This window comes from Rhinopithecus roxellana, unplaced genomic scaffold, assembly GCF_007565055.1.
Source record: "Rhinopithecus roxellana isolate Shanxi Qingling unplaced genomic scaffold, ASM756505v1 contig5257, whole genome shotgun sequence".
In the NCBI taxonomy this organism is placed as follows: Eukaryota; Metazoa; Chordata; class Mammalia; order Primates; family Cercopithecidae; genus Rhinopithecus; species Rhinopithecus roxellana.
This window is the reverse complement of record NW_022143915.1, coordinates 1-24,205: the sequence shown is the minus strand read 5'-3', so window position 1 is coordinate 24,205 and position 24,205 is coordinate 1. Positions and strand designations below refer to the sequence as shown.

At 44.5% G+C, this 24,205-nt stretch overlaps 1 protein-coding gene across 1 annotated transcript; it reads right to left on the bottom strand.

Annotated features, from left to right (window-relative positions):
- LOC104678180 (chromodomain-helicase-DNA-binding protein 6) lies at nucleotides 1–23,635 on the bottom strand (the record flags this gene model as incomplete). Its single annotated transcript, XM_030926554.1, has 10 exons — nucleotides 1–3,196; nucleotides 9,776–9,895; nucleotides 10,904–11,095; nucleotides 12,752–13,204; nucleotides 14,145–14,351; nucleotides 14,795–14,946; nucleotides 18,069–19,640; nucleotides 21,007–21,215; nucleotides 22,683–22,899; nucleotides 23,575–23,635. Coding segments are annotated over 10 exons (4,080 nt in total), but the record flags the coding sequence as incomplete, so codon positions are not given.
- Between the last annotated feature and the right edge of the window lie 570 nt (nucleotides 23,636–24,205).

Genomic DNA, 24,205 nt, shown 5'->3' with positions numbered 1-24,205 from the left:
TTACAGAGCAAATAATCCACAGAGTGTCATTTTCATTTTGCAAACAGGGTCACAACAGCAGTCAAATAGAAGCCTAAACACCCAGAGAGTTAACATACAGATTCGATAACGTATCACAAGGGATTGAGCATGCTGGTGGGTTTTTAAGTCAGATCCACATTGAACCCTGTGACCTACTGGAGGTTATAAGTGGAACCCGGGGAAAGCAGCTTTTCCATACAAAACAACAACAACACAACGACAACAAAGAAAACCAGACTCTGCTGGATGTCTGTAATACTCATTTGCAGTAAGGCTTTCAAGATACAGGAATTTTTATAGCATTTGTATTTTAAGGATTTAGGGCAAATACATTTTTTTTTTTCTACTTGATAAAAAGAAAATTAGTACTTAAAAGGTTCAAAAATATATTGATTGAGTTATTTTTTTTACATAAATAAATTATATTGATTTTTAGGATTTAACAGCTGAAAAAACCCTTTCTGCTTCCACTGGAGGCAAAACTGAACAAAATGTTAGTTAAATAGAGAGAGCAGCATTTCTAAGAAATCTGTGGTCAGCATTATAGACCATCTATGCTACAAGGATGTCATTGAATAGGATTTGTTCAATTATTGGATTCTTCTGTGATTGGTTATAGAATTTCTGGTTTATATCTGATTCATAAAACTGGGACTCCACTTTTTGAAGATACATCTGATTGACTTTTTTCAGTCATGATTTAACAGACTTCTTTGAGATGCTCATTTTAACATTTACATAATTTATAATCCCAAATGTATAAAAGACAATGACAAAAGCATCATAAATAAATAATGCAAAATGAAATAGTTATGTCAAACTTTTGGACCTTCTGATAAATTAGCAAAACTGTAACAGAAAAAGTAAAAAATACAGTAAATGTGACAACGAAAAGTGAAACTGGTACTAGTAACACTTGCAACATTTCCAAGGGTCCTGCGCAGCCCTGCGCCCCCAGAGTACTGAACCATGAGCTTACTTCAAGTCTTAGGGTGTGAACTACCTGTGAAGAGCGAGACCATCGGAAGGGACATTAACACGAAGGTGAAAGGACATGGGGAAGTGCTGCTTAGGCAGGTTCTTTCTCAGTTCCTAAACAAGGAGAAGCTGAGGAAGAAGAGAAAATAATGTTGACTTGCAACATAGTTTCGATTAACTGATAATTTGGGATTTGGGTCCAACTGTAAGATATAAACAGAATGGAGAAATTAATGGAGAAGTAACTTTTCACAGCTGTATTATAAAGGATGGCACATATCTGACAGCCTCAGACATTCCTGATCAAAGGACCTACTAGCAAGTGTCAAAGTGTTGGGCAACTGTCTTCTTGCAGGCTCCAGAAAGAGCCTTATTGGTGAAGGAAAGCCTGAAGTGAAAATCCATTCGGTCTTGGTGCTCTTTAAACACAGAGAGGCAAATTAATGGCTAGAGAAATCTGTAAGCAAACCAGGTCGGAGCAGAGTGCCAGCTGTCTGTGTGTGAAGCAGTATGTGGCTCCACGGAGCGCAGGTCCTGGCCCCACCCCCGTCACCAGCAATAACTCATGGTGGGTAAAGCTTTCTTGCAGCGAGAGGCATCTTTTCACTGGGGAGAGGGACGTATAGAAAATAATGCCTAGTCAGTCAGTATTTCTTCTTGCTGCAGGTGTCTGAAAAACCATGAAGGGGGAAATTATATTACTACCAGTAAGGTTTTTGTTTTTTATAAAGAAATGAATATATGTATTTTCAACCATTAGTTATATGCTTCTGTCTATACTACTCACTTAGGAATCATGATAAAATAGGGAATTATTTTAACTCAAAAATATGCACCAGCACTTCCTTTTTCTGTGCTTTTTGGTTCCCTGTGACATTCCTCCTGTGCAACCCAGCTCATAGAAAAAGAGCTCCTCTTTGTCTCTGTTCTTCAGCCCTTCAATGGTAAATCCCTAGACAGCTTTCTTTTGCCATTTTTCCTCCTCGAGTGAGTGGGAAACTTGGAAGAGAAGGGGGTGGGCGCGTCACCAAGTACTGTATTAGCTACGATTGCTGGAATGAACGGGATGAACAGAATGTGAATTCTGTGCCTCCTGGACTAGGTAGACAACACTTATCTAATGAAGTGGTGAGACCCTGCAACTATTAACATCTGTTACCATAGTTCTCAGACAGGAAATCAGGTAGGTCATCTTACTTATGGAAACACAGGTTCTTATGGAGGTGAAGTGAGGGAAGTAACAAACCTTTATGGGATAAGAAACTTACAAGTCACAATAATTTCTTAAATGAAAAAAGTTCTAATTGGTGTCGTTGTTGGAGTCTTTGAGTGCCCCCTCCCCAGCCTGTGCCACATGTTCTCTCTCTGCAGGCAAAAGGGCACTGGGTTCGGCACAGTTCTCATCACTGCTGGGCTCCCTTTCGCAGCTGGGAGCAGGCTCTGGGTGGGAGTTGGGGTTGTCCCCCTTTGTCTTCTTCTTCTTCCTCTTTTGGCTCTCCAGGCCTACTATTTCCGAGTGTCTGGCCTGCTGCATGGCTGGCAGAGCCATGCCCATACCAGGGGAGAGGAACATGGATGGGTAAATGAGTCCAGGAGATACTCCGGGGATGAGAAATGGGTTAAAAGCCACAGGACTACTAGTAGTTATTGCAGGTTCAGACTGATCAGAAAATGGACCTGGACCAGGCTTGTCCTCAGCTAAAGTGTCTGTTTTCACATCATGGCTACTCGGTTTGTCTCCCGCAGTCTTTTCAGTCACTGCCGTACCACTTTTCGTTGTGCTTGACAGAGACGCCGGAGCAGTGGAAGTGCAGGTGGTTGCCATGGGTGGACTGAGGAGTCCCCCAACACCAAACATCTGGGGCACAGCAGCCATGCCCGGCAGCATCATGGGCAGCATGCTCAGGGTACTTTTGACCTCTTCACCCGCTGGCATCGTGGCAAAGCCAGCTGGAAACCCCACCAGCCCGGTGAGGGGGATGCCTGCCATATTTCTCATGTTTTGAAGTCCTACCAGGTCCATCCCAGCAATCAGTCCATTCATGAACAGCGGCCCCATTCCAGAGGGAGAGTCTGCCACAATGGAAGGAGCCTTCAGGAGCTCGCTCCGAGGCCGCCTCCCCCTCCTGCGGGGGCCCGTATCTCGAAGCACAGGCTCACCCAGGGTGTGATTGAACTTGTTTTCTGGAAGAAACCCCTGGAAAAACAAAGAAACACAAAATGCTGAGGCGACAGGATGGCAGGTGGTCAGCTGAGGGTGACGACCAGGGCTCTGCACTGGCCTGGCCTGTCTCCAGCTGCACGAAGGGTTCCCAGGAAAAGGAGCACCTCCCGCCTACTTGTGCAGCTCTCCGGCCTGACTGTACCTGACAGGCTTCTCCCTCAGCAGCTGACAGCATTTTGTGGCATGGGCACAACTAGGGCACCTGTCACTGCCCAGTGGTAATTCCAACATGCTGACTGGCAAAAGTGGTATCCAGCCTGTGAGAAGCTGGCAGAAGAGGGTGGGGAGCTGGAGAAAGCACTAAAAGTGCCCTGGTTCTCGGTGAGACTATTGTGGCTGAGACCCCTTCACCAGATCCCAACGCTTGCCTTCCTCTTGACACAGGTTTTTACTGAAGCAACAAAGAATATGTAAGACAGGGTTTTGAAGGCAGACAGACCCGAATTTAAATCCTGACGGCAACCTCCTAGCTGTGGGACTCAAGACATGTCAGTTAGCCTCTGAGTTTAAGTAAAAAAGGACAATGGCAGCTATCTTTAGAGTCTCTGAAAGTGACGTGTTTAATACATTACCTGATCCATAGGAAGCAGTGCTTGCTAATGGCACATTATTTATTGTGTGTATGCCCCACCCCTCTCTGAATACAATGGGATGTGTACATGTTTGCTGAAGAAATGAAGGACTTCTTGAACATTGTTGGGGAAACTGCCACCAAAATAAGTCATGTTCTCCCTAAGGGAGACCATCTATTTTTTCTCTATTTGGAGGTTCGCTCTTCAATTTTCTTCATTAGCAGAGAGCTCTGCAGTAAAGCACTTCTGCTCCATGTGGACCACACTGTGACAGGACCAGGGCCCTCAACACGGGTGATCTGGCACCTGCACTGGACATTCCCATAACCCATCAGGACGGCTGAGCTGCACAGAATCACAGGGGAGGGCAGACCGCTTCAGCAGCATCAGCAAGCCGGAGGCAGCACGTGGAGAGGGAGGTGCAGGCTGCAGCCCCACACCCTTCTTCTTGAGAGTGGAGCTCAGGAGCTCTGCAGGGCAGAGAGGATGCAGCCAGGAACCTGGTCCCTGGAGCGTAAACAAACCACTGCAATTACAATGGATCTTTCTCTGAATTTATAATCCCTAGAGAGAGAGAGAATTTCTTCCCCACAGATAGGGAGCGATTTCTTTCAGGACTTAGTGCCGCAGGCCCGGCGCCCCTGGAGAACTGCATGCCTTTCTCTCTTCTGATTGCCCTCCACACCTCACTGCTATCAGCTACTTTATCAAGTAGTACATGCCCATGGTATGAGAAAAGGTGAACTGTACTTGTGCAGTTGAGCAGTCTCAGAGTTTCCTCACACAGAGGAGGTGTACAGTGTGAGGACAAAGCCCTCCCCTGCTGGCACCCTCCCTGACTGCCTGGGCATCTTCTTCTTACGGTTCCTGCTACAAAGTCAGTGCTGTTTTACCCCCTTCCCTTTGATTACAGCAATGGTGAAGCAAAATGTTCACAGTGGCCTCAATGGATCTTGTCACACTGGATTCCACTGAGGTCAATGATCACCATCAAGGCCGGAATGTGGAGCCTACAGAGCAGCAAGAAGCGGGAGAGCTCAACAGTGAGGGGTGAGGCCTCTGGGCTGCTGAGGCGACTCCTCGGGCTGCACCTGCGGCCTTTTCAGGATTCTCCTTTGGAATACCTTCCCTTCCACTAGAGTCTGCAGAGTCGGGGGTGGTGATGGGACAAGCAGCAGCTGAGGCTCCATCAGCCCACAGCCTCCTTGTCTGTGGGAAATCAGAGGCAGAGATCTGGCTGTACCTCTCAATGGGGCACACTCTTGGGGCGAAAAAGGAGGTGCGGGTCTCACCAAGAGACACCAGAATGACTGAAAAAACCCCACAGAACATAGAGAAAGAAGCCAGGGAAGCTGACGATATCTCCGGGCTGAGACTTGCCACCAGGCCTGAGGGCTATTAAGAAATCTATTTACAATCTGCCTAAGGGCACCTACTTTTAACTTTAATTCGGCAGCCCTGGCATTTCCCATTTTTTTCACTGCCTCTCTTCTCCATAAACTATGAAAGAAGCAAATCCTTGGAAGACCCACCAGATTTTTATTTAAGGGGCAGCTGTAACCTTAGTTGGTGGCACTGGTTTCAGGTTCTCATGGGCTGTAAGGACACGTGTGTGGGGGGCCCCAAATGAGCAGCAGCTGGACTGTGTTGGCTCCCACGTGGAGCCCTGTGGAGTCAGTACTATCATCATGCCTGCTTTACAGAGAATTTACAGATTCATAGGTATGTGAAAACGTGCATATCTGAATGTTTCTGAGTCCCCAGAAATATTTTTTGAACTCCTACACCTGTCCTTCAGTTTCCCAAGAATATATATATATATAAAACCCCAGTTCATCATAGACAAAAAAGCTTTATGATGGCAACTTTAAGAAAATTCTTCTCAAAAAGCCTTGGTTTGCATCACAGGGCTGGAAGAAATCCCTGAAACTGTTATATTTAGTCCCCTTCGTTTTCACAAGTGGGGGTGGGGGTGGGGGTGGGCAGGGTACAGTTGGTCAGGGACATAGCAGGTGAGAACACAGGCCCAGCCCAGGCCTCTTTCCACAGCACACCACACCCTCTCTTCTTCCCAGCATGACCTGCCACTTGCAATTTGCTAGGCTGGCAACTGCCCCTCTGGCTCTAGGGAGGATCACTGGGGAAGCAATTCCTGGCTGGTTCCTATTTCTAAAGAGAGACAGTAGGACTTGATGGATCGGGGCCAGGCTAAAAGGATAATTTCTCACCAGTCTGTCTTGAGCTCATCAATGCAAATCGCCTCATTCTGGGCCAGCCACTCTGTCTACACAGCAGTCTCAGGCCCTTGCTGGCATGGCACCACAGCCCAGGGTGCTTCAGCCAGGGTAACCACAACTTGACCATACACCTTTCTGAGCCCTCTTCCTGCAGCCTACCCACAACCGAGAGGCAGAGAAAGATGCTGGGGAGTATCTTTCTTTTACATCCACAAATGTGCCCTCAAAACTCTCCAGCGAGAGGGGGCATATTCCATCTCAGAAGTCTTTCTGTTAGGAAGAAAACAAGCCCAGCACTAGATGAATGGTGCCTCCTTCTTATTTTCAAGGAATCTGCTATAAATCAGGTCTTCTTTAACATGCTTTGAGACCCTCCTCAGGGTATCTAGCACCAGGCTATGCCCCAAAGGACCTTTGGCCACCTTGGCCCTGGCCCAGTAAGTGCAAATAGCAATCTCAGGATATGGGATGTCAAAAGCATCCTTTCCCTGCCCTTGCTGAGAACCATGGGTGTAGAAAGAATGGTGGGTCCTTTCAGAAATGAGAACTTGCTTAGAAGGCACAAGCTGATCTTTCTTCCCCTCTAGATGTGGAGAATAGCAGCAGAAAGGCCCCGAGGATAAAGAGAATGCTCTTCATTTGCAGCAAAACAAGAGTGCTGGCAAAGGAAGTCAGCTTTAACCACGTCCTGTGGAGGAGTCACCCCAGCCACCAGCTGCTGCCCACCCCAGTCAGGTGCCCCTCCCAGCAGCGCGGCGACCACACACAGCGGCCAGGCGGGCTTTGGCAGCTCTCCCTCCCGGTAATTATACCCTGGGAGCAAACCTGCTTCCCCTTCCAGGAAAGGCCTGCGGAGGGGGCAAAGAGAACAAGGAAAAGGAGCTTCCTTATGTTCAAGCACACTGGAGGCAAATCTGCTTTCTATCTAATTTGCACAGGCATCCAGCCCAAGAACATCCTCATCAATGCATGGTAGCATTATTCCAACTCTAAAACTTAACTCTGGGTGGAGTTAAAAGAAGGTGGTGACCGGAGCTTCCTTTCTCCTCCGAAGGTTAGTACATTCATCCAACAAATACGTGTTGGGTGAAAAGAGACCTAACAATGAAAAGCGATGTCTGGCTCTTCATTTAAAAATCCTAAAACCAAACCAGAACACAACAGAAACCAGCTCTAAAGACATTTTTAGCATAACTGGTGGAATCTGAATATAGACTAGATAACAGGTATTATTAATATGCACATGTAATAATAGCAATAATTATGCAGGAAAACATTCTTTATGAGATGCATGCTAAAGTATTTAGGGGTGATATATCATGTCTGCAACTTACTGTCAAATGGCCCAGCAAAACCCCAAAACTATACACATATAGGTAAAACCAATATATACATATGTAACTTACATATATAAACTATATTAAGTATATGTGTGTGTATACATATATTTAATGAGTAACCACTAGGTACTGGGCATTAAAAATTGAATCCCACAACCTTCCATGTAGCCTGTGCTATAATTCTGTGGACACCACCCATCCAAACCACAGCGCATATGGCAGAAGGGCCTTCGAATGAAGGGAGGAGGAATTCCTTGTGAGATTTAAATCTATTTCTAAAAACAGGGGTAGGGTTTCTGCTACAAATGTGTGTCCCTTCAGATTCCTATGTTGAAATCCTGTGCCCCAAGGTGACGGTAATAGGACGCAGGGGGTTTAGGGTGGTGATTAGGTCACAGGGGCTGAGCCTTCATGAATGGAATTAGTGACCTTATGAGAGCTGGCTGTCCCTTCCTCCACGAGAGGGCAGCTGTAACCACGTCCTGTGGAGGAGTCACCCCAGCCACCAGCTGGTATTTCTAAAGAGAGACAGTAGGACTTGATGGATGAGAAGTGATGGTGAGAAGACATCTGTCTGGATGATGTGGTATGGGGCCTCACCAGACACCCAATCTGCCAGTGCCTTGACCTGTCAGTACCTTGACTTTGGACATTTGGGTCTCCAGAACTGTGAGGAATAAATTTCTGTTGCTCATAAGCCCCCCAGTATTCTGTTATGGTAGCCTGAATGGACTAAGTATCTATGGCAAAGAAAAAGAGTACAGTGCACCCTAGAAGGCCCTGTTCCAAGAGGAGCTGCAGGAGACACACGGGTGCCCCTGTTGGGAAGGCTGAGCTGCCTGAGGTCTTGTTCTTGTCTTACTGCAGGAAAAGGGCCTCCGAGGCAGGGAGTGTGTTTATTTAACAAAGGAGGCTAACACATCTCTGGGAAGAGGCTGGCTTGCAAGAACAGCTTAGAGATGGGTTTTCTGGCAAAGGGTCAGCATCTGTAGGGAGGGATGAACATTAGTTTCCAAGGAACATGAGGGAAACTGTTAGACATGGAGAAAGAAACAAGCAAGCCAAGGGGGAACTACGTGGCTCTTCCTGACACATCTCTAAAGCAAGAGCTCAGAGACTACAACAAAGCAAGAATTGGAGGTCTTCCCTTGATGGCGTATCTGAGACACTGTGCGCCGAGACAAAAGGAGAAGGTGGGAGGCAGTGTGAAGGGGCGAGGAAAGACAGAGGGGACACAAACAAAGGTGAACCAACTCATACTGCTGCAGGTGAAAGAAAGTGGGGGGGAGAATCCTAAGAAAAGGGTGGAAGGGACATTTTCTGAGACTAAAGCAAGAGGGGAAAAAAAGAGCAGCTTCTGCAACGTGACAAACTGTCTAGGGTCCAAGTCCCCCCTCAAAGGGGCTGTGGTAGCAGATGGAGATGAGCAATGGCCACTGGTGGGGCTACTAGACCAGCAGTAATCCAGGTGACAAACTCTGGAACAAGTTCCCTGAGAACATTAAATGCCAACCTCTTTCTGCACCAGGAGGAAATGACTAGGGTGGGCGGTCTTTTGGAGCTATAAAAAGAAATCACATTCAATCAATCCCACCGAGAAGGGAATTCCTACTCCAGGAAAGAGGTAGCTGGCAGAGTACTTAAGAGAAGGCATTCAGGAAAGCTTCAGTTTATGGAACAACCTGGGAAAGGCAAAAGTCCCCACGAGGATCTTCAGAAGCTCTCTATTCGGGCAGAAAGTGCTTTTAGGAGGTTAAAAGCACATTTATGTATAATTTGCCCAAGCTCAACACATTTTCAACTTGAAATGTTGTTACCGCCCCCTAGAGGTTATGACTTTTGTAGTCCAAATTTGTACTAATCTGTAAACTATAATTAACTCGGATTCGTTACACTAGAAGTATTCTGCAGAAGTCTTTGAAGTCCCTTCCAGTCTCATGATGCTATAATAGGAAAAGGGTAGTGCTTAGAGTCAGCTGTTTTTCATTGCCAGTGAGGCCGGACTAGCAAGAAATGTCTTAAACGGTAGCCATAAAAACCTAAATTAGGAAATGAAAACTTCCAATAATGAATTTTGTTCACTAACAAAGGTTAAAATTTCTTTCCTCTTGCAACTCTACACACAGGAGAAACAAAACACAAACCCAAGCTTTGGCAATGGTTTAACAAATAATTCTGGAGGTAAGGGTTGAAAACAAATGACCACTGGGAGTCACAGAGTGCTCAAAAATGCCACAGCACCATTTCTTGCTGCTAATCAACTTCCTGTGCTGGCTTCTAGTCCTCTTGAAAGATGTCTCCCAGCGAACCCCTTCCCAGCTGGGGCTTTCTCTCAAGTGTATAAGGTATGGCTCAACCAGGATGCTCCTCCTGGCCCCACACTCACGTGGCCTTCTTCCTTACCCTCAGTCCTGGCTCCTTGGGGACGGCAGGAACCCTCTCTTCCCCACTCAGAGAGCTGACATCTAATTTTCCAGGTTCTTTACAGCGTGGCCTCCTCTGCTTTGGTTTGTCTGAAAAATTCTAGGATGAAAACGGAGACCAACATTACAAAACACGCTATCCCAGATTGTTCTGATGAGGCTGATGCTTTTCAACTGGTTTTGCTATTATTCTCTTCAATGGCTGTCTGCACAGGAGCTGGCCAGGTTAAACTAAAGGAAATAGCTACCTGGCCTCACCTAGGCTTTCTCTCCTGAAGCACCAGTGTTCCTACAGTAAGCTGGAAAACAGGCTGTGTGGGCCCCCGGCGCTCCAGATTAGAACACATGAGCCAATTCACCAGGCTGCCAGGGCCCTGTTAATCCCTGGCCTTTTCCTCTTGATCGTTTCCTTGGATTCTCTCATCACTGCTACTTGCCTGGCTGGTTTCGCCTGTCTCTGGAGGGTGCGCATCTGTGAATGTGTTCTCCTCTTCTTGTGTACTCTCTACATAGGTATCTTAATAGTTAGGTGCATCCAGGACAAAGACGGTGGTGGGGTAGGTGAACAAGTGAGAAGAGAAAAACCAAAAAAGACATCGTGCTCAAGAGTCCTCTCCCAAAAATGTCTAGTCTGAGGGACTTAGGACAAAGGCAGTAAGGCGATTTGAAGGGAATGTCCCAAAGCAGAGTAACCATAAAACTAAGGACAGTCCCCCACCACCACAAATGGTAATGTATTAACTTGAAAAGAATACAAAGGAACATTTTCATAGGTGGCCAAGTTTATGCAACCTGAAGATTTCTCTCTGAGCTTATGATACTGTGTGGCAATGTTTGTGGGGACAGGGGACAAGTTCTGTCCTCTTAGGATTTTGCATGTCTACTTTTTGGCATAGTATTTTGAGATAGGCTATCATTTCTATTACTGGAGAATTTAATCAAAATTTAAACTTAAAAACAAAAGTCCTTTAACATGATGTTGTCAGCTGACAGATTTCTCCCAAATAGCTCCCAACTTTCTGGTTTCCCTCAGCATGCTTTCATCAAAAATAGCAACAAGTCAGCAGGAAGTAAACAGTGATCTTAGGCAGCACCAACAAACACTTACTGCCCCAAAACCAGGAACTTCTAAAGAGTAGTCAGCCTGCTGCCTCAGCCAGTCAAGCAGACTCTTGCTGGGAATGGCTTTCTCGGCTTGGCTGCTGGCTGCCGTGGCTGGCTCGGGAGCCGAGGTGGCAGGCCCTGGCCCCTCAGGGTGTGTGGTGCTCAAGGTGGCCTGCCCTGGGTCTTCATGGACTTCCTGGATGAAGGAAAAACGAGTCTGTATAATCACGACAGAATGAAAATTAGTTTCTAAAAAAAGAAAACACATAAGGGGTTATTTGGATCACGCCATCTATTTCCACCCTGATATTACTCAGCTGGGGTGCCTGAATTAGAACCCTACACATACCACTGACCCACACACACATAAGCTCTTGCAAGTGATTTGGTGTTCCGTTCACCTGAGCGCTCCTCTCCCGCTCTTGTCCACTTGGTACACTTTAACTCCATCCTGACTGCCGGATTTAGTTTTCCTCCTCTGTCACCACTGCCCACTGTCCCAGGCAGCACTCGCTGCTCCAGCTCCTGTCCCCACAGCACTCTGTCCCTAGCTCTCTCATGTAAAGAAGACGCCATACCACAATTGACTCACCCTCTATAGTGTGAATGCCTGTCTCACCTCTGTTTTACTAAAGCCTATAATGGGGTCTGTAACAATGTCAATGCTAAATAAGTGTTTGCATTAATAAATTAAAAAAATACTCTGAGGACAGGAGGGAAAATTTTTATTGGTCATTCCACTGGAATTCTATGATCATTATAGAGAAACTACGGTGTTGCACATCTAAAAAAGGTAACGAACTTCTTAAAAGCTTGCAGGATTGAGCAGGGAAAGGACGCGTCACTTCAGCTTCCCAAATTACTTCGGAAGTCTAAGAGGAAGACATAACCCAAGCAATATGGCTTAGCAGTAAAGTTCTCAGCCCCTAGAGGATAAGGTCCTTGGTTTGGTTTTCTGCTTTGTCACTTACTAGCTGGATAATCTGGTGGAAATTATTTAATGCTTTAAAGCCTTATTTTCCTCACCTATAAAATGGGAATAACAAGCCCATCTTCAGAGTGGTTGTGAGGAACAAAGAAGATAATCATGTAAAGCCTTGAACATGGTAAGTAGTAGGCACTCAATAAGTACTAGCTATTACTATTCCTTTTAAAATAAGAAAACATAAAATGGATTCTCAAAATCCAGTAAATGGGAAAACCCAAAATACAACATTAAGCATCAAATAAAGCATGAAAGGGATCTCTCTTGGCCAGGTATACGGTTTCTGACCTTTTCTGTTGTTTGCAAATGATTTCCTTTGAGTTTGGAACAAACTGTCTTAGCATGATCTCCGTGAATCTTCAACCCTCCGTGGTAGATGCTGTTGCCCCACTTTATAGAGGAGCAAAGTGAGGCTCAGTTGTAGCCCAATGTCACCCAGTACGTCAAGCAGAAGAGCCAGGATCACATTCAGGTAGCCCTGACTCCTGTTCTTTCTCCCATACCCCAGTCTCGGAGAGCCTCACTACCCCGGAGAAAAGCCGCTGCACACTCAACCCTGCCATCTTGCTCTGCCGTGCCGTCAACAGTGGCTCTTCTGAAACCCTGGAGGAGCAGGGTTGTTCCTATTTGAAATGGCAAGACCTCCTGGCTCATTTCTCCAGGCTGTAAGCAGATTAAGTGCCATTAATGAGTTAGTAACTATCTAGTTCTACAAAGGATGGAGGGCATCTTATAATGAGAGAAAATAAAGCGGGACAACTGAAATAGAGATAAAAGATCCACAAATTATTTTGTGTCTGAGGAAGAAGGATTTGTTTCTCAGTGTAGAAACATGAATGTTTTTCATCTAATGACCTCAATACCCACCAAGATTCCCGCCTGAAGTGTTTGCTCCTTCAAAAAGATGAGGTCCATCCCTCCTTCAACATGTTTCCGCCTCCCTCTCCGCCTCCTCGTGGCCGCATCATCTCTTCTGAGGTTTCCATTGACAATCTGTCCGGTCACAGGATGGATCAGGCCAGCTTGCAGAATCCCAGACAAGTCCATGCCAAGGGCTCCCTGAAGTGAACTGATAGCCCCAATCTTAGGGGTGCTGGTGCTCACTGGGAAAGGGGATGTGGCTCCTGGGGACCCCTCTGATGAGCAGGAGAGGTCCATAGCTGACTCCCCATGCCAGCCATTGAGGATGATAGGGGTGTGCCCGTGGGTGGCAGAGAACTGCTCCAGGCCCCGAGCCTTTGCATCCCTCTCCACCTCAAACTCATAGGGACGCCTGTGCTTTTGTTCATCCTTTGTGAATACTGGAGCTAAGAAGCTCTCCTGTGAACACACAAACAGTAAGAGAGGTCTGAATGCCACACAAGTGGCTGAACGCCAGCTCTTTCTCCAGGCCTGATTTCCCTAGGCCTCATATTATTTCCAATCATCTTTTTAGGAGTTCTTCTAACTCGGGCCTCCTCAAATCCGAACAGCTTGTTAAAATGCAGATTCTACTTCAGTGGGTCTGAGGTAGAGCCTGAGAGTCTGCTTTTTTAACAGGTTTCCAGGTGCTGCTAAAGTTGCTAGTCCATGAACTACATTTGGTGTTGCAAGATGATAACTCAGGAATGCTCAACTTCAGCCATGCATCAGAATCATCTGGGAAGTTTAAAACAACCCAGTACCCAGGACACACTCTGGACTGATTAAATCAGAATCATTAGCTTGTCAAGGTCCCCAGCTGATTGCAATGTGCAGTTGAGCATGAGAACCAGCATGTTAATAATGTATCTCAAAACTCGTCACCCCCACCAAAATGCTCACTCCTGCCTTGATTTCCCTAATTTCTATCAACTTCCACTGTTAGCTCAGTTCTCTAAGGGTCAACCACACTGTTCCATTCATGCTTCCCTTTCCTTATATATTTGTTAGTCATGGAGTCATCTTCGTCAGTTCCCCTCGTCTTTGTATCCACTCTGAATCAACTGGGGTCTAGAACCTCTCTTTACCAGTTTCCTGCTTGGCCCTCCTAGTCAAGCTGTATACCACTCTAGGTGAGCTGCAAACCCCTGCTTTCATCATACCTTCTCCTGCTCCAATACTTTTACTAGCTCTCCACTACATACAGGATAAAGTCTAAATTCCCCAATCAACACTAATGGCTTGGCAAAACAAACCCCTATCCACTAAGTAAACACTTGCTGAATGAATGAACTCAACTGAGACGTGGAACATGCCCACCATTCTCTGTTTTGTGGTCACTCCATTCTTGCCGGCTCACCTTCTGAATCTGGGCCGCCAATGCTGCGCCGCTGCTGAAGCTGTGTTCTGCTGCTTCCGGCTCTGAGAGGCTGGTTCGAGAACTAGCACCGCTGGTTAACACCGGGGCGGGCAGTGTGCCTGAGGGCTCATACTGCTGGCTGGAGGGCCACTTCCCCTTTAACACCACATGGCAGATATTATCTAGGCGGTTAATTATCACGCGGTCCTAGAAAAAAGGATAAAGCTCTGATGAATAAGGATCGAGTTACCTAAACTCACAAAATCCTTTGAGATCAAGATCAAGCTTTTCACCAGAAGGAGTCGATAAGAAAAGAGCACACTCAAACATACTCACTTTATAAGCCTTAAAATAAAAATCATAGTTTAGACAATACAAATGAAAGCCATGGCACTATTTATAGTATATATATATATATAAATATATAGTATATATATATATAAATATGAGGACAATCTGACACTTTCATCTTACAGTTGAATTAGTTAAGTGCATGTATCTTTAATGTTCAAATGCTACATAACTAATACCTTTTAAAGGTATTAAACATTTCTGAGTTTGTTGTTCAGAACTATTTCTAAAAGGTTTAAAAACAATTCAAAGCTGAGAATGGTTTTGGGGCGGGGTGGGAAATGCAAGCTCTGGGGTACCTTTGGCCAATCAGAGAAGGAATAGAGAGTTTTCTCCTGTAGCAGCTGAGCAATAGTGGGAGCTCGAGCCTCCTGTAGCTCATCCCCAATGTCTCCTGCGATGCCCGATGTTGAGCTCTTGCTCTCCTCCTCAGAGTACTTCCCTGGATAATCTGGGAAGAGGTTAAAAAATTACTCAGGCACTTAATTGTAGTAGTGAGATAATAGTGATCTGAGAGATTAGGATATCCTGATCTTTTCCTTTTTCTTTTTAAATTAGCTTATTCTGTGCTAATTTATTTTAAATGGAATATTAATTATGTTATCTTCTATTTCTAGGAGAACCGTATCAGTTAAGCCAGAAAAGCAAATCCTGCTCTGGGGCTCCCAAGGCAAGTCCTCTAGTGAGCATTTGCATCCACATCCCAACACAAGAAAAGACAAGAGAAAGGAAATTTTTCTTGTGTATCCAAGAGTGAAAGGGGATGACTAATCACAAAGAGGCTTCTCACTCAGTGTAGTGGTCAAGGGAAAGCTGAATATTCTAATACTTTGAGATCTTTGAAGGGACAGTCTATGAAATGGAACAGCAAGAGGGTGATTAATATGAGAAAGGATGAAAGTCATGAAGCTTACAACAAATGTCAGACAGACCTGATTCATGTAAAAGATGCCAAGAAAATCAGAACATTTCAATTACTTCACTCACGGAAAGAAATGGACATGCAACTTATTCTTTCAAGCTTCAGTAATGGTGAAAGTTTATCATCAACGTGAATAGATCTTCAAAGATCCACTTACAGGAAATGAACAGACAATGGCAAAGCACTTAAGGCCGGAAAAGTTGTTGACCTCTTTCTTGGTTCAATGACAAGGAGCATCCATGCTTTGAAATGTGGATATTTCATTTTTGAATGTGCAACAAGTCTCCTAGGGAATTGCAGCGACCTGACCATGAAAATCAGGGCCTTGCTAGGCCTGGTGGACTCAGGATAGTCAGACAGATATGGCCCAGGCCCTCAAGGTTCTTACGGCCCTATGAGGGAAGACAGCCAGGAAAGCAGCGACAATAAAAGAGCAATTAAAATTACAAGCTGTGGTAAGTGCTATAAAGGGAAAGAAACCAAGTGTCATGATAGGGAACAACAGGGAAGAACCTACTCAAGTAGGTTGTTAGAGAGTCTCTCGGAGGAGGGAAGTCCCATGAAGATGAGGCGGCAATGGGGAAGGGTATTGTGGACATGCTAGGAACTAAGTGAAGGCCAGGTGAAAAGTACAAAGATGAGGCTAGAGGGGTGGAAATCATCTAGAACATGCTGAGTCCTGTAGGCCAGGATAGAGAATTTGGATTTTATTCTAGATTCAATGGGGGACCACCACTGAAAGGTTTTAAGCAGAGGAGTTGAATTTAAGTTTTTTTTTAAAAAGTGAAATCACGTGAGAGGGAAAACCTGGAAAAAGCCAGGAGACCCGGGCCCTGACAGGTGTACCAGTTAATTACTGCTCCTTCAGGACTGTAGATTTCTAGTCTCGAAAGCAGGGCTAACTCTCTCTGCCTTACCTGTCCCACACCTCGTATGTGTGGAGGATCCCTTCCAAGGTCTGCAGAAGCACTTTTAAAACCATCGGTGAAAGGGACTCCCACCCACATGTGCACATGATGCTCACCAAAGCTTAGTAAGGTCACTGCTTCCTCTACTCTGACTTAGCAAGGCTGACGCTGCCATCAAAGGATACTAGTTCAGGAACATAATTTCTTCTCTAAACCGTACCTTGTACTCACTTGACTGCCTGGGTTTCCAAGGACCGATAATTTGATTTTTACCCACAACAGGGTTCAAAAAGCAACGTGGGTTTTATAATTCAACACATGGCAGCAAAGCTTCGTGGCCTGCCGTGAGGAGGATCAGGCATAGTTGCAGACTGGTTCCTTCTGGCTTGGCGGAGGTTACAATTCTATCAAGCTACTTTCAATTTGGCATCTCGGTTTTTATCTCAGCTAGTGTGTAAATTTTAATTTGGGTTCAGAACTCTTCCCAAGAGTTCTGAATAAAACCAAGGAGTTTAAAAAGAAAAAGCTAGATAACTTGAGGCTGGGTGCAGTGGTTCACGTCTATAATCGCAGCACTTTGGGAGGCTGAGGCAAGTGGATTGCTTGAAGCCAGAAGTTCAAAACCAGCCTGGACAACATGGTGAAACCCTATCTGTATTAAAAATACAAAAATTAGTCGGACGTGGTGGCACACACCTGTAATCCCAGCTTGGGATGTTGAACCCAGGAGTCAGAGGTTGTAGTGAGCTGAGATCGTGCCACTGCACTCCAGCCTAGGTGACAGAGCAAGACTCTGTCTCAAAAAAAAAAAAAAAAAAAAAAAAGCTAGATAACTTGAGGGACTTAGCTTAGCTCCTTTCTTTCCCTCTTTAACATAAAATCAGTGCCCCAGAAAGGGATGATGTGTCTGTCTACATCCCTCAGCATCACAGTGGACCAGGCATGAAGGGAGTTGTTTCTGGTTTTTTGTTCACCCTAATAGGCCTTCTTGGATCTGAAAAAAATTAAAACTACAGCTAACAATCATTTGTTGCTGTTGTTCCCCACGATCCCTAATCACTGTATGTCTATTCTTGCAAAGCCCATAGAATCTCAGGGTCACCTAGATTCTTAACATTTTGAAATTCCTTCTAGCTAGAACCCTTATCTAAGATCTCCCTATTTAAAAGGATCAAATCTATTTTCTTTATTGCTGTAAACTTTTTATTTCTTTTGAGTTACTGAAAGGAATCTAAACCAAATGCACTGACCTTAAGTCACACAGTTTTGACAACGACATGAATAAATGGCTTTTTTGCCCACCTTAACAAGGATCAAATTTATTTGTATTTTTGTTCAGTTCCTGAAAAATTAACTGCCCCCATATTAAACTGCAAGTTCCTAACATCCCAAGGCTGTTCCACTTTAGCTAGTTTGAAGCACCTTATCTAGGGGAAGAACAAACTATTTCCCCATAACACCATACATACCATCTATTGAATGAAAACACACAAGCCCCTGCCCAAATTATATGGGTGAGGCAGCCAAAGTGCTATGATTGTCTATGATCTTCAATTTTCTACAACATGACCACAGTTACTAAGCTATTTGAATTTTCAGTCCAAGGCCTATGACCTTTGGTGAGGGCAGGCAGGTCTGTTTCAGAAGCTGTAAAAATATGAAGCACTCTCTCCCCCAAAACCCAACCCCCCGTCATGAGTGAACTAGTTTATCCAAAATACGACAAGATCCTACATACTGTACCTTGACTATGGCAGTTTCCATCTCTATCATACTCATCTTTATTCTCAAAATCCATGTCTTCTGATTTGAGTTCACTTCCTTCGAGAGGATATGTGGGGAAAACTTTTTGCCCCTCTGCACTTTCTTTCCAAGGTTCTTTTAAAAGCTCATGCTTCACTTTAAACGGCTCTGATGGAACAGCAGTGGCTTCACCCTCCATGGCGATAGTATTGGTTTTGCTTTTGAACAGATCTGGGATATAAGCCTTGGGTTTCTCGATTTCAAATTCATCATTCTCAAGGCCATGCATCCACCTCTCCATGTGTTTGCAGTGGCATTGACAGGCTGCTGGAGGCGGGAAAACCCTCTGTAGTCCAGGAGTCTGGTTTGCGACCTCTAAGCTTCCTTTCTTGGTTTCATCTGCATGGAAGCCTTGGTTCTTTTCCCTTAAGATGTCAATAGTGGGCTCTGTGAGATGCAATACCTCTGGCCTTTCCTCCATGCCTACTGCCATGGCTAAGTTTTCCTCCTCGTTTTCTTCCTCTTCCTCTTCATCACTGTGGTTCTGACTCAAAATCAATTTACTTTCTAAGCTTTTGTTTTCCAATAAATCAATTAATTGCTGATCTGATGACAGGTTTCTTTTGGAGTCACAGACACTAAGACTGCACATATCTACAAACCCACTTTCATTTCCTGGATTCAAGGAAGGGGAAGATAAACACTTGGCTTCCAGCTGGCTGATGCTTTCGGGTCTCTGTCCTGCCTCACTGAAGCAGAGCTCCTCTTCCTTTGAAATAGACATCAACAAATGTTTTCCATTTTTGATGTTTGCTTGAGCTACTCCTCCTGCTTCTAAGCTACCCATAAAAGTGGGGCCGGAAGCTATTTCTGCCTCATGGCCACCAGGCTGGCAGTTCCCATCTTTGCTTATTGAGATGGTAATAACATCTTTTCTACATTCTGTATTGGTACTTGGGCTCTCCCGAAAAGAGCCTGGTTCTTGGCTGAGCACCTTCTTACCATACATCATGCTCTCTAAGGACTCAGGCAGCAGGCTTTCATCATGGTTGATGGAAATGACATCCTGAACTTTAGAAATAAAGTTTTCACAAGTCACATCAGGCAGGCTGAGATGATCATCTCTGCTTTCTACTTTCACTAGATTCTCAGGTTCATTTTCAAGGGACTCTGAAGTCCTACTCATTTGAGTATATGTAAGAGATTCATACAATTTGGAGTTGGTCTGGTAAAGACAACAGAGATTTCCTGGTGCCTGGGTGTCAGATCTTTTATGCTGGGCATAGTTTCTATAGGCATCCAGGAAGGACAGCTGGGGGTCGTTCATGATGTAACAGTCAGTGCGGTTCAGCCCATGTTTGGCAGTGCCGATGAGCAGGTCTCGATCATGCTTCCCACACTCCCACCAGACTGGGAGGTAGAGGCTGGGCCTGCACAGCTGGAGGCGTTCATGCAGCTGAGGGCACTTAAGCACTTGCTCTCGAACTTTGCGTAACAGTTCAATGCGGTACAGAGTTCTTGCAGCACGTTCCTCAGTGATGGGTTCAACGTAGATGGTGGTATCTGGGGGACCTGGAGAGAAAGGAAAATAAAGGCTATCACTTAAGGTGGTAGCCTCAGACACTTCCGCCCACCTGAGCCCCTGCATCTTTGGCCGTGGAGTTCAGCTCTCTGGCTCCTCAGCACGGCAGTTTTAGGTGTGTGGGCCCTTGCTAAAACAGGAAACCGAAAAAGAATGGAAGGACAGACCCAAGGGGTGTGAAAGAAGAGCATAAAAACTCCAGTTCTGAAAATAGTATTAGTTTTCTTTAAATAAGTATGTACTAGGCCAGGCATAGTATAGTAGTAGTTCACGCCTATAATCCCAGCACTTTGAGAGGCAGAGGCTAAGAGGATAGCTTGAGGCCAGGAGTTCAAGACCAGCCCGGGCAACAAAGTGAGACCCCCTGCCAAGTCTACAAAAAATAGAGAAAATTATCTGGGCATGGTACCATGTGCCCACAGTCTGGCTGTTTGGAAGGCTGAGGCAAGAGGATCTGGGAGCTCAGGAGTTTGAGGCTATAGTGAGCTGTGATCATGCCACTGTACTCTACACTAGGTACTTTATACATGTTACTTAGTTCTCATGAAAATCCCACCATACCATCATCATGCCTGTCCTGTTTCAAGGATAAGGAAATTGGCTCAGATAAACCACCTTGTTCCAGGTGACAGAACCAGGATTTAAATCCAGGTTTTGTCAGTGTGACTCCAAGGTCCACATCTTTCCAATATATTCAGCTCCCTGGCTTGGATGACACCACTTTAGCCCTGCCACATAGGAGGCAAAGGCTGGGACGTCTTGTGCGTGCTGCCATCAGCCCTGAACCCACACTGAGTAGGTTCAATGTTTGCTTTAGCTTTCCTAAAATATTGTCCCATGGTCCAGAGGAACTCCATCTACAAATACGAGGCTAAAGGGAGGCGTTGCAAGTGTCAACCAGGAAGACATTTTTCAAAAGGGTTCTCTATTGGATCAGGGGATATTTAAATGACAGCCACTTACTTTCTATAGTTACAAGTCGACATGTAAGGAAATACTTAAAGTTATTAAGATTTAATCTAAGGAAGGTGTGAAGTTCAGAGTAGGATAAATCTGAACATGACTTAAAAAAAAACCCTTATACTTTGCAAAAAGCGGTTAATAGTATCTCAATATTTGTGATATTTTAAGCTGAATTTCAACTTTCACTGAAGTTACATCATTTTGGGAGAGAGATTTTATTTTATGAGGTGGACCCAATTAGAAGTTTATGAATTTCTAAAAGCCCACTCATCTTTACCTAAATTCCTCATGTAGACTCTAGTTTTAATAGGTATACGTAAAGTAATTCTGCAATTTGAAAATCAGAATGTTCTTTCCTTGTATCATCTGACAATATACTGATAGTTTTCTCACCGCCATCTTTCCATGTGGGTAGACGACAGACATTCCGGCACATGGCCACAAAACTATAAAAATACTGTTCCAGGCTCTCATCCGACTTCTTGTCCAAACGGGAAATGATGCGGAACTGTGTCCAGTCAAAAGTTTTCTTTTCTTGATCGTAAACAACACCAAAGGAAGACACTGTTCTATAGAAGTCTGCTTGTTCTCTCCTAGTCCACCTTGAGATTTAATCAGAAAGGAAGAGTGAGCTGTTTCTTCTTTTTTAAAGCCAATAACTGCTTATTGAGAGCCTACTGTGAAAGCCCATAAAGTCAATAAAGGAGGCAGAGCTGGTTTGTCTCTTTTGTTATTTTTATTTAAGTTAAACTGGGCTGAGAGGCTTATAATGAAAACAGCCTATTATCCTACTCCCAAAAAGGTAATCACTTCCAAATCTTTCAGCTCTTTCTTCTGGTATTTACCTCCCTATTTCTAAACCAGGTATACACTTGCTACCTCTTGATTCATCAATTTTAGGAATCACCTAGTTAACTTCTGCCTGTAGAAGATGAATATTTTAAAAATACTATATATACTTAAATATCTAGCCTTGTTTTTTTTTTTTTTTAACCTGTATGGCAATATAGAAGCAGAGAATCCTGGAGGGATCTTCCAGACCATTAAATTCAACCTCCTCATCTTACTGGTGTCCCGAAGGGAAGTGACTACTTCAGTGACACAACCCCTGCCTCCTCACCTCATACTGCTTTTCTTTGTGGTTTTATGTAGGTAGCTTGTCCATGACAATTATTTTCTCTGGGACACCAAAGTCCTCTAGTCTTTATATCCTATATGAGCAAGTCAATGACTTAAGGGAGGTGGATAATTATATACCACCACAGCCTTTACGTGGGGCTCCTGGGCAGGGTGCTCTCCAATCCAGAGGGAGTCTAGCTAGGCATGGGGGTAACAGGGTGAGGGGTCAGAGAAAGAGTGAGAAGCAGAGTCTTCTCTTTAGAGATGTGTAAGAAGGAAGAAATATATTCCCTGAAGTATCAAATTTCCTAAGTCAGGAGTACAGAGAAGAAACTGAATTTGTTATGCAGTCTTCGTTTAATTCATGGGATGTTTCATCAGAAGGATAGCGAAATATGACTCAAGGAATTGCAGCTTCGTTGATACCTTCTGGTGACACCATTCCTAGCCTATGCTGGCCTTCTGTAAGCCTTTTAGAGCTTAATTCTCAGATGGGCAAGTAACTGCTGGTAATTTATTCCTTCCTTCTGGGCTTGCATTTTATGGTATTTATTGCCCTGAAAGGCTTGATAAGGATTTAGCTATAAGACAGCTTCAATGTTCCCTTTGTTACTAAAAGAATTAGGGGATCTGAAAGGGTCTGACACATTCTACTGTGGTGTTTCTAAACCACATCCCCAGACACTGGGGTTTAATTTAGGTAAGAGTGTCAAGTTAGAAAATCACAAAAATCTGGAAACTGTAAAGACAGGGTAGGGTGTTCCTAGACCTCATCAGACTCCCGTCACCATGACACCATCACAACTGAAGGCTGAAGGTAATGAATTCTGGAGGCAACCTAACTTCACAAGACAACAGAAATACACTCGCCCTCCAAGCTACCAGCTTTACCTCTTGAAAACGTTACCCAGTGGGTGGCTGAGCATGCCCCTTTGGCCACTGGCTTTTACCTCTTTTGGGCTTCCTTGTTGATGAGGTCCATTTCTGAGGTTCTCCTGAACATCTCTTCCTGAACCCAGTATCCTTGGCTACCTGGTCCCAGAATTTCAGGCCGGCACAGTTCCTTGCGGTTGCAGCGCTGGTAAACAGTGACCAGACGTCTGAGACGAGCTGTGAGGGCGGATGAAACTGGCCAGGGCGATTTGTCTGGGTCGGAGCCATCCTGGGCTTCAAACATCAGTGAGGATATTAGTATTTACAAACAGAACTAAAACAGGAATGACTGTCTTTTGGTTTTGTTTAAATAAAAACAAAGCTGACTCAATAACTTACTCAAAGTAGTTACTGTTTTAATAATTGGCCCAGGAGCTAGGCATGGCTGGAAGGGCTGCAATTTTGCCTTAGATACAGCTTATGTTGTGGTCAATTCTGTTATCTCTCAAACACAGAAGTACCTTTTGTGGTGGCAGAAGTCATCTGAGGACTTTGCTCTAAAGCACAGGAATGAGCAGACCCTTTGTTGCCTGGGCTTTCCAATTACCAAAGCTCCTGTCATGACTGAATTCAGAAAATTCAAAAACCAAACCAAACTAAACCAACCCCTCCAATCTTTCTTTAAAAAAAGAAAATCAATGTCATCACAATTCCTTTTTACCTCTCAGACCCTATTCTAACTTAAGATACTAACATTTACTTCACTTTCAAATTTTAATGCCAGGTAGAGGAAGCTAGAGCCATGTTAAAGCTCCACGTGGGACTCCAGGGGATTTTGATGAAGGTCAACTTATTTTGCTTTTTAGAAGAGCCTCCTTAAAAAACTACATGTTAATTATATATAAACTCCATGATAACTAACAAACTAGGACCTTACTTTCCTATGCCTTCAGAAGGACATAGTCTCACCTGCCCGGCTGTCATCCTTCTTTTCGCCGAAAATGCCATCCCCTCTATCACTGGAACTCTCCTAGGGATAAACAAACCCATCCCATCAGCAAAACTGCAGCTTAGAAGAAACCAGCTCAGAGAGTCTTGATACGGAAAAAGTAAGCATCACGCATAAGAGACGTCCCCTGCCCACGAACAACTCAGACCAAGGTAGGACCTGATAGAGCTTGCTTCTGTACAATCTTAAAAGAGCCAGAAAGCAGTTTATTTAAAATAAGTTTTTTCTTTTTTTTTTCTTTTCCTGGAACCATGTGGGATGCTTCTGCCTGTAAGAAAATCAGCCTGAGCAATGATGAACTGGCACACTCTCTGGCAATTACATTTTACAAGTACTATTTTAGTTGTGAATTTAAATATTTGCTTTACCATCATCACTTGCAATTTAATACTGTCATTTCTTTTCATAAAGGTTGTGCCTGCATTTCTGTTCTTTTGCTGTGAAAAAGTGTCATGTTCGTGTTCATTATGCCTAACTTACTTCACAGCAACAGACACTATTTTCATAAAACACTACTGCTCCAGACATGAAACCTGATGGCGCAAAACCCCAGGAATTTAAAATTAAAATCATGACTTGAGCTCTAAGTGA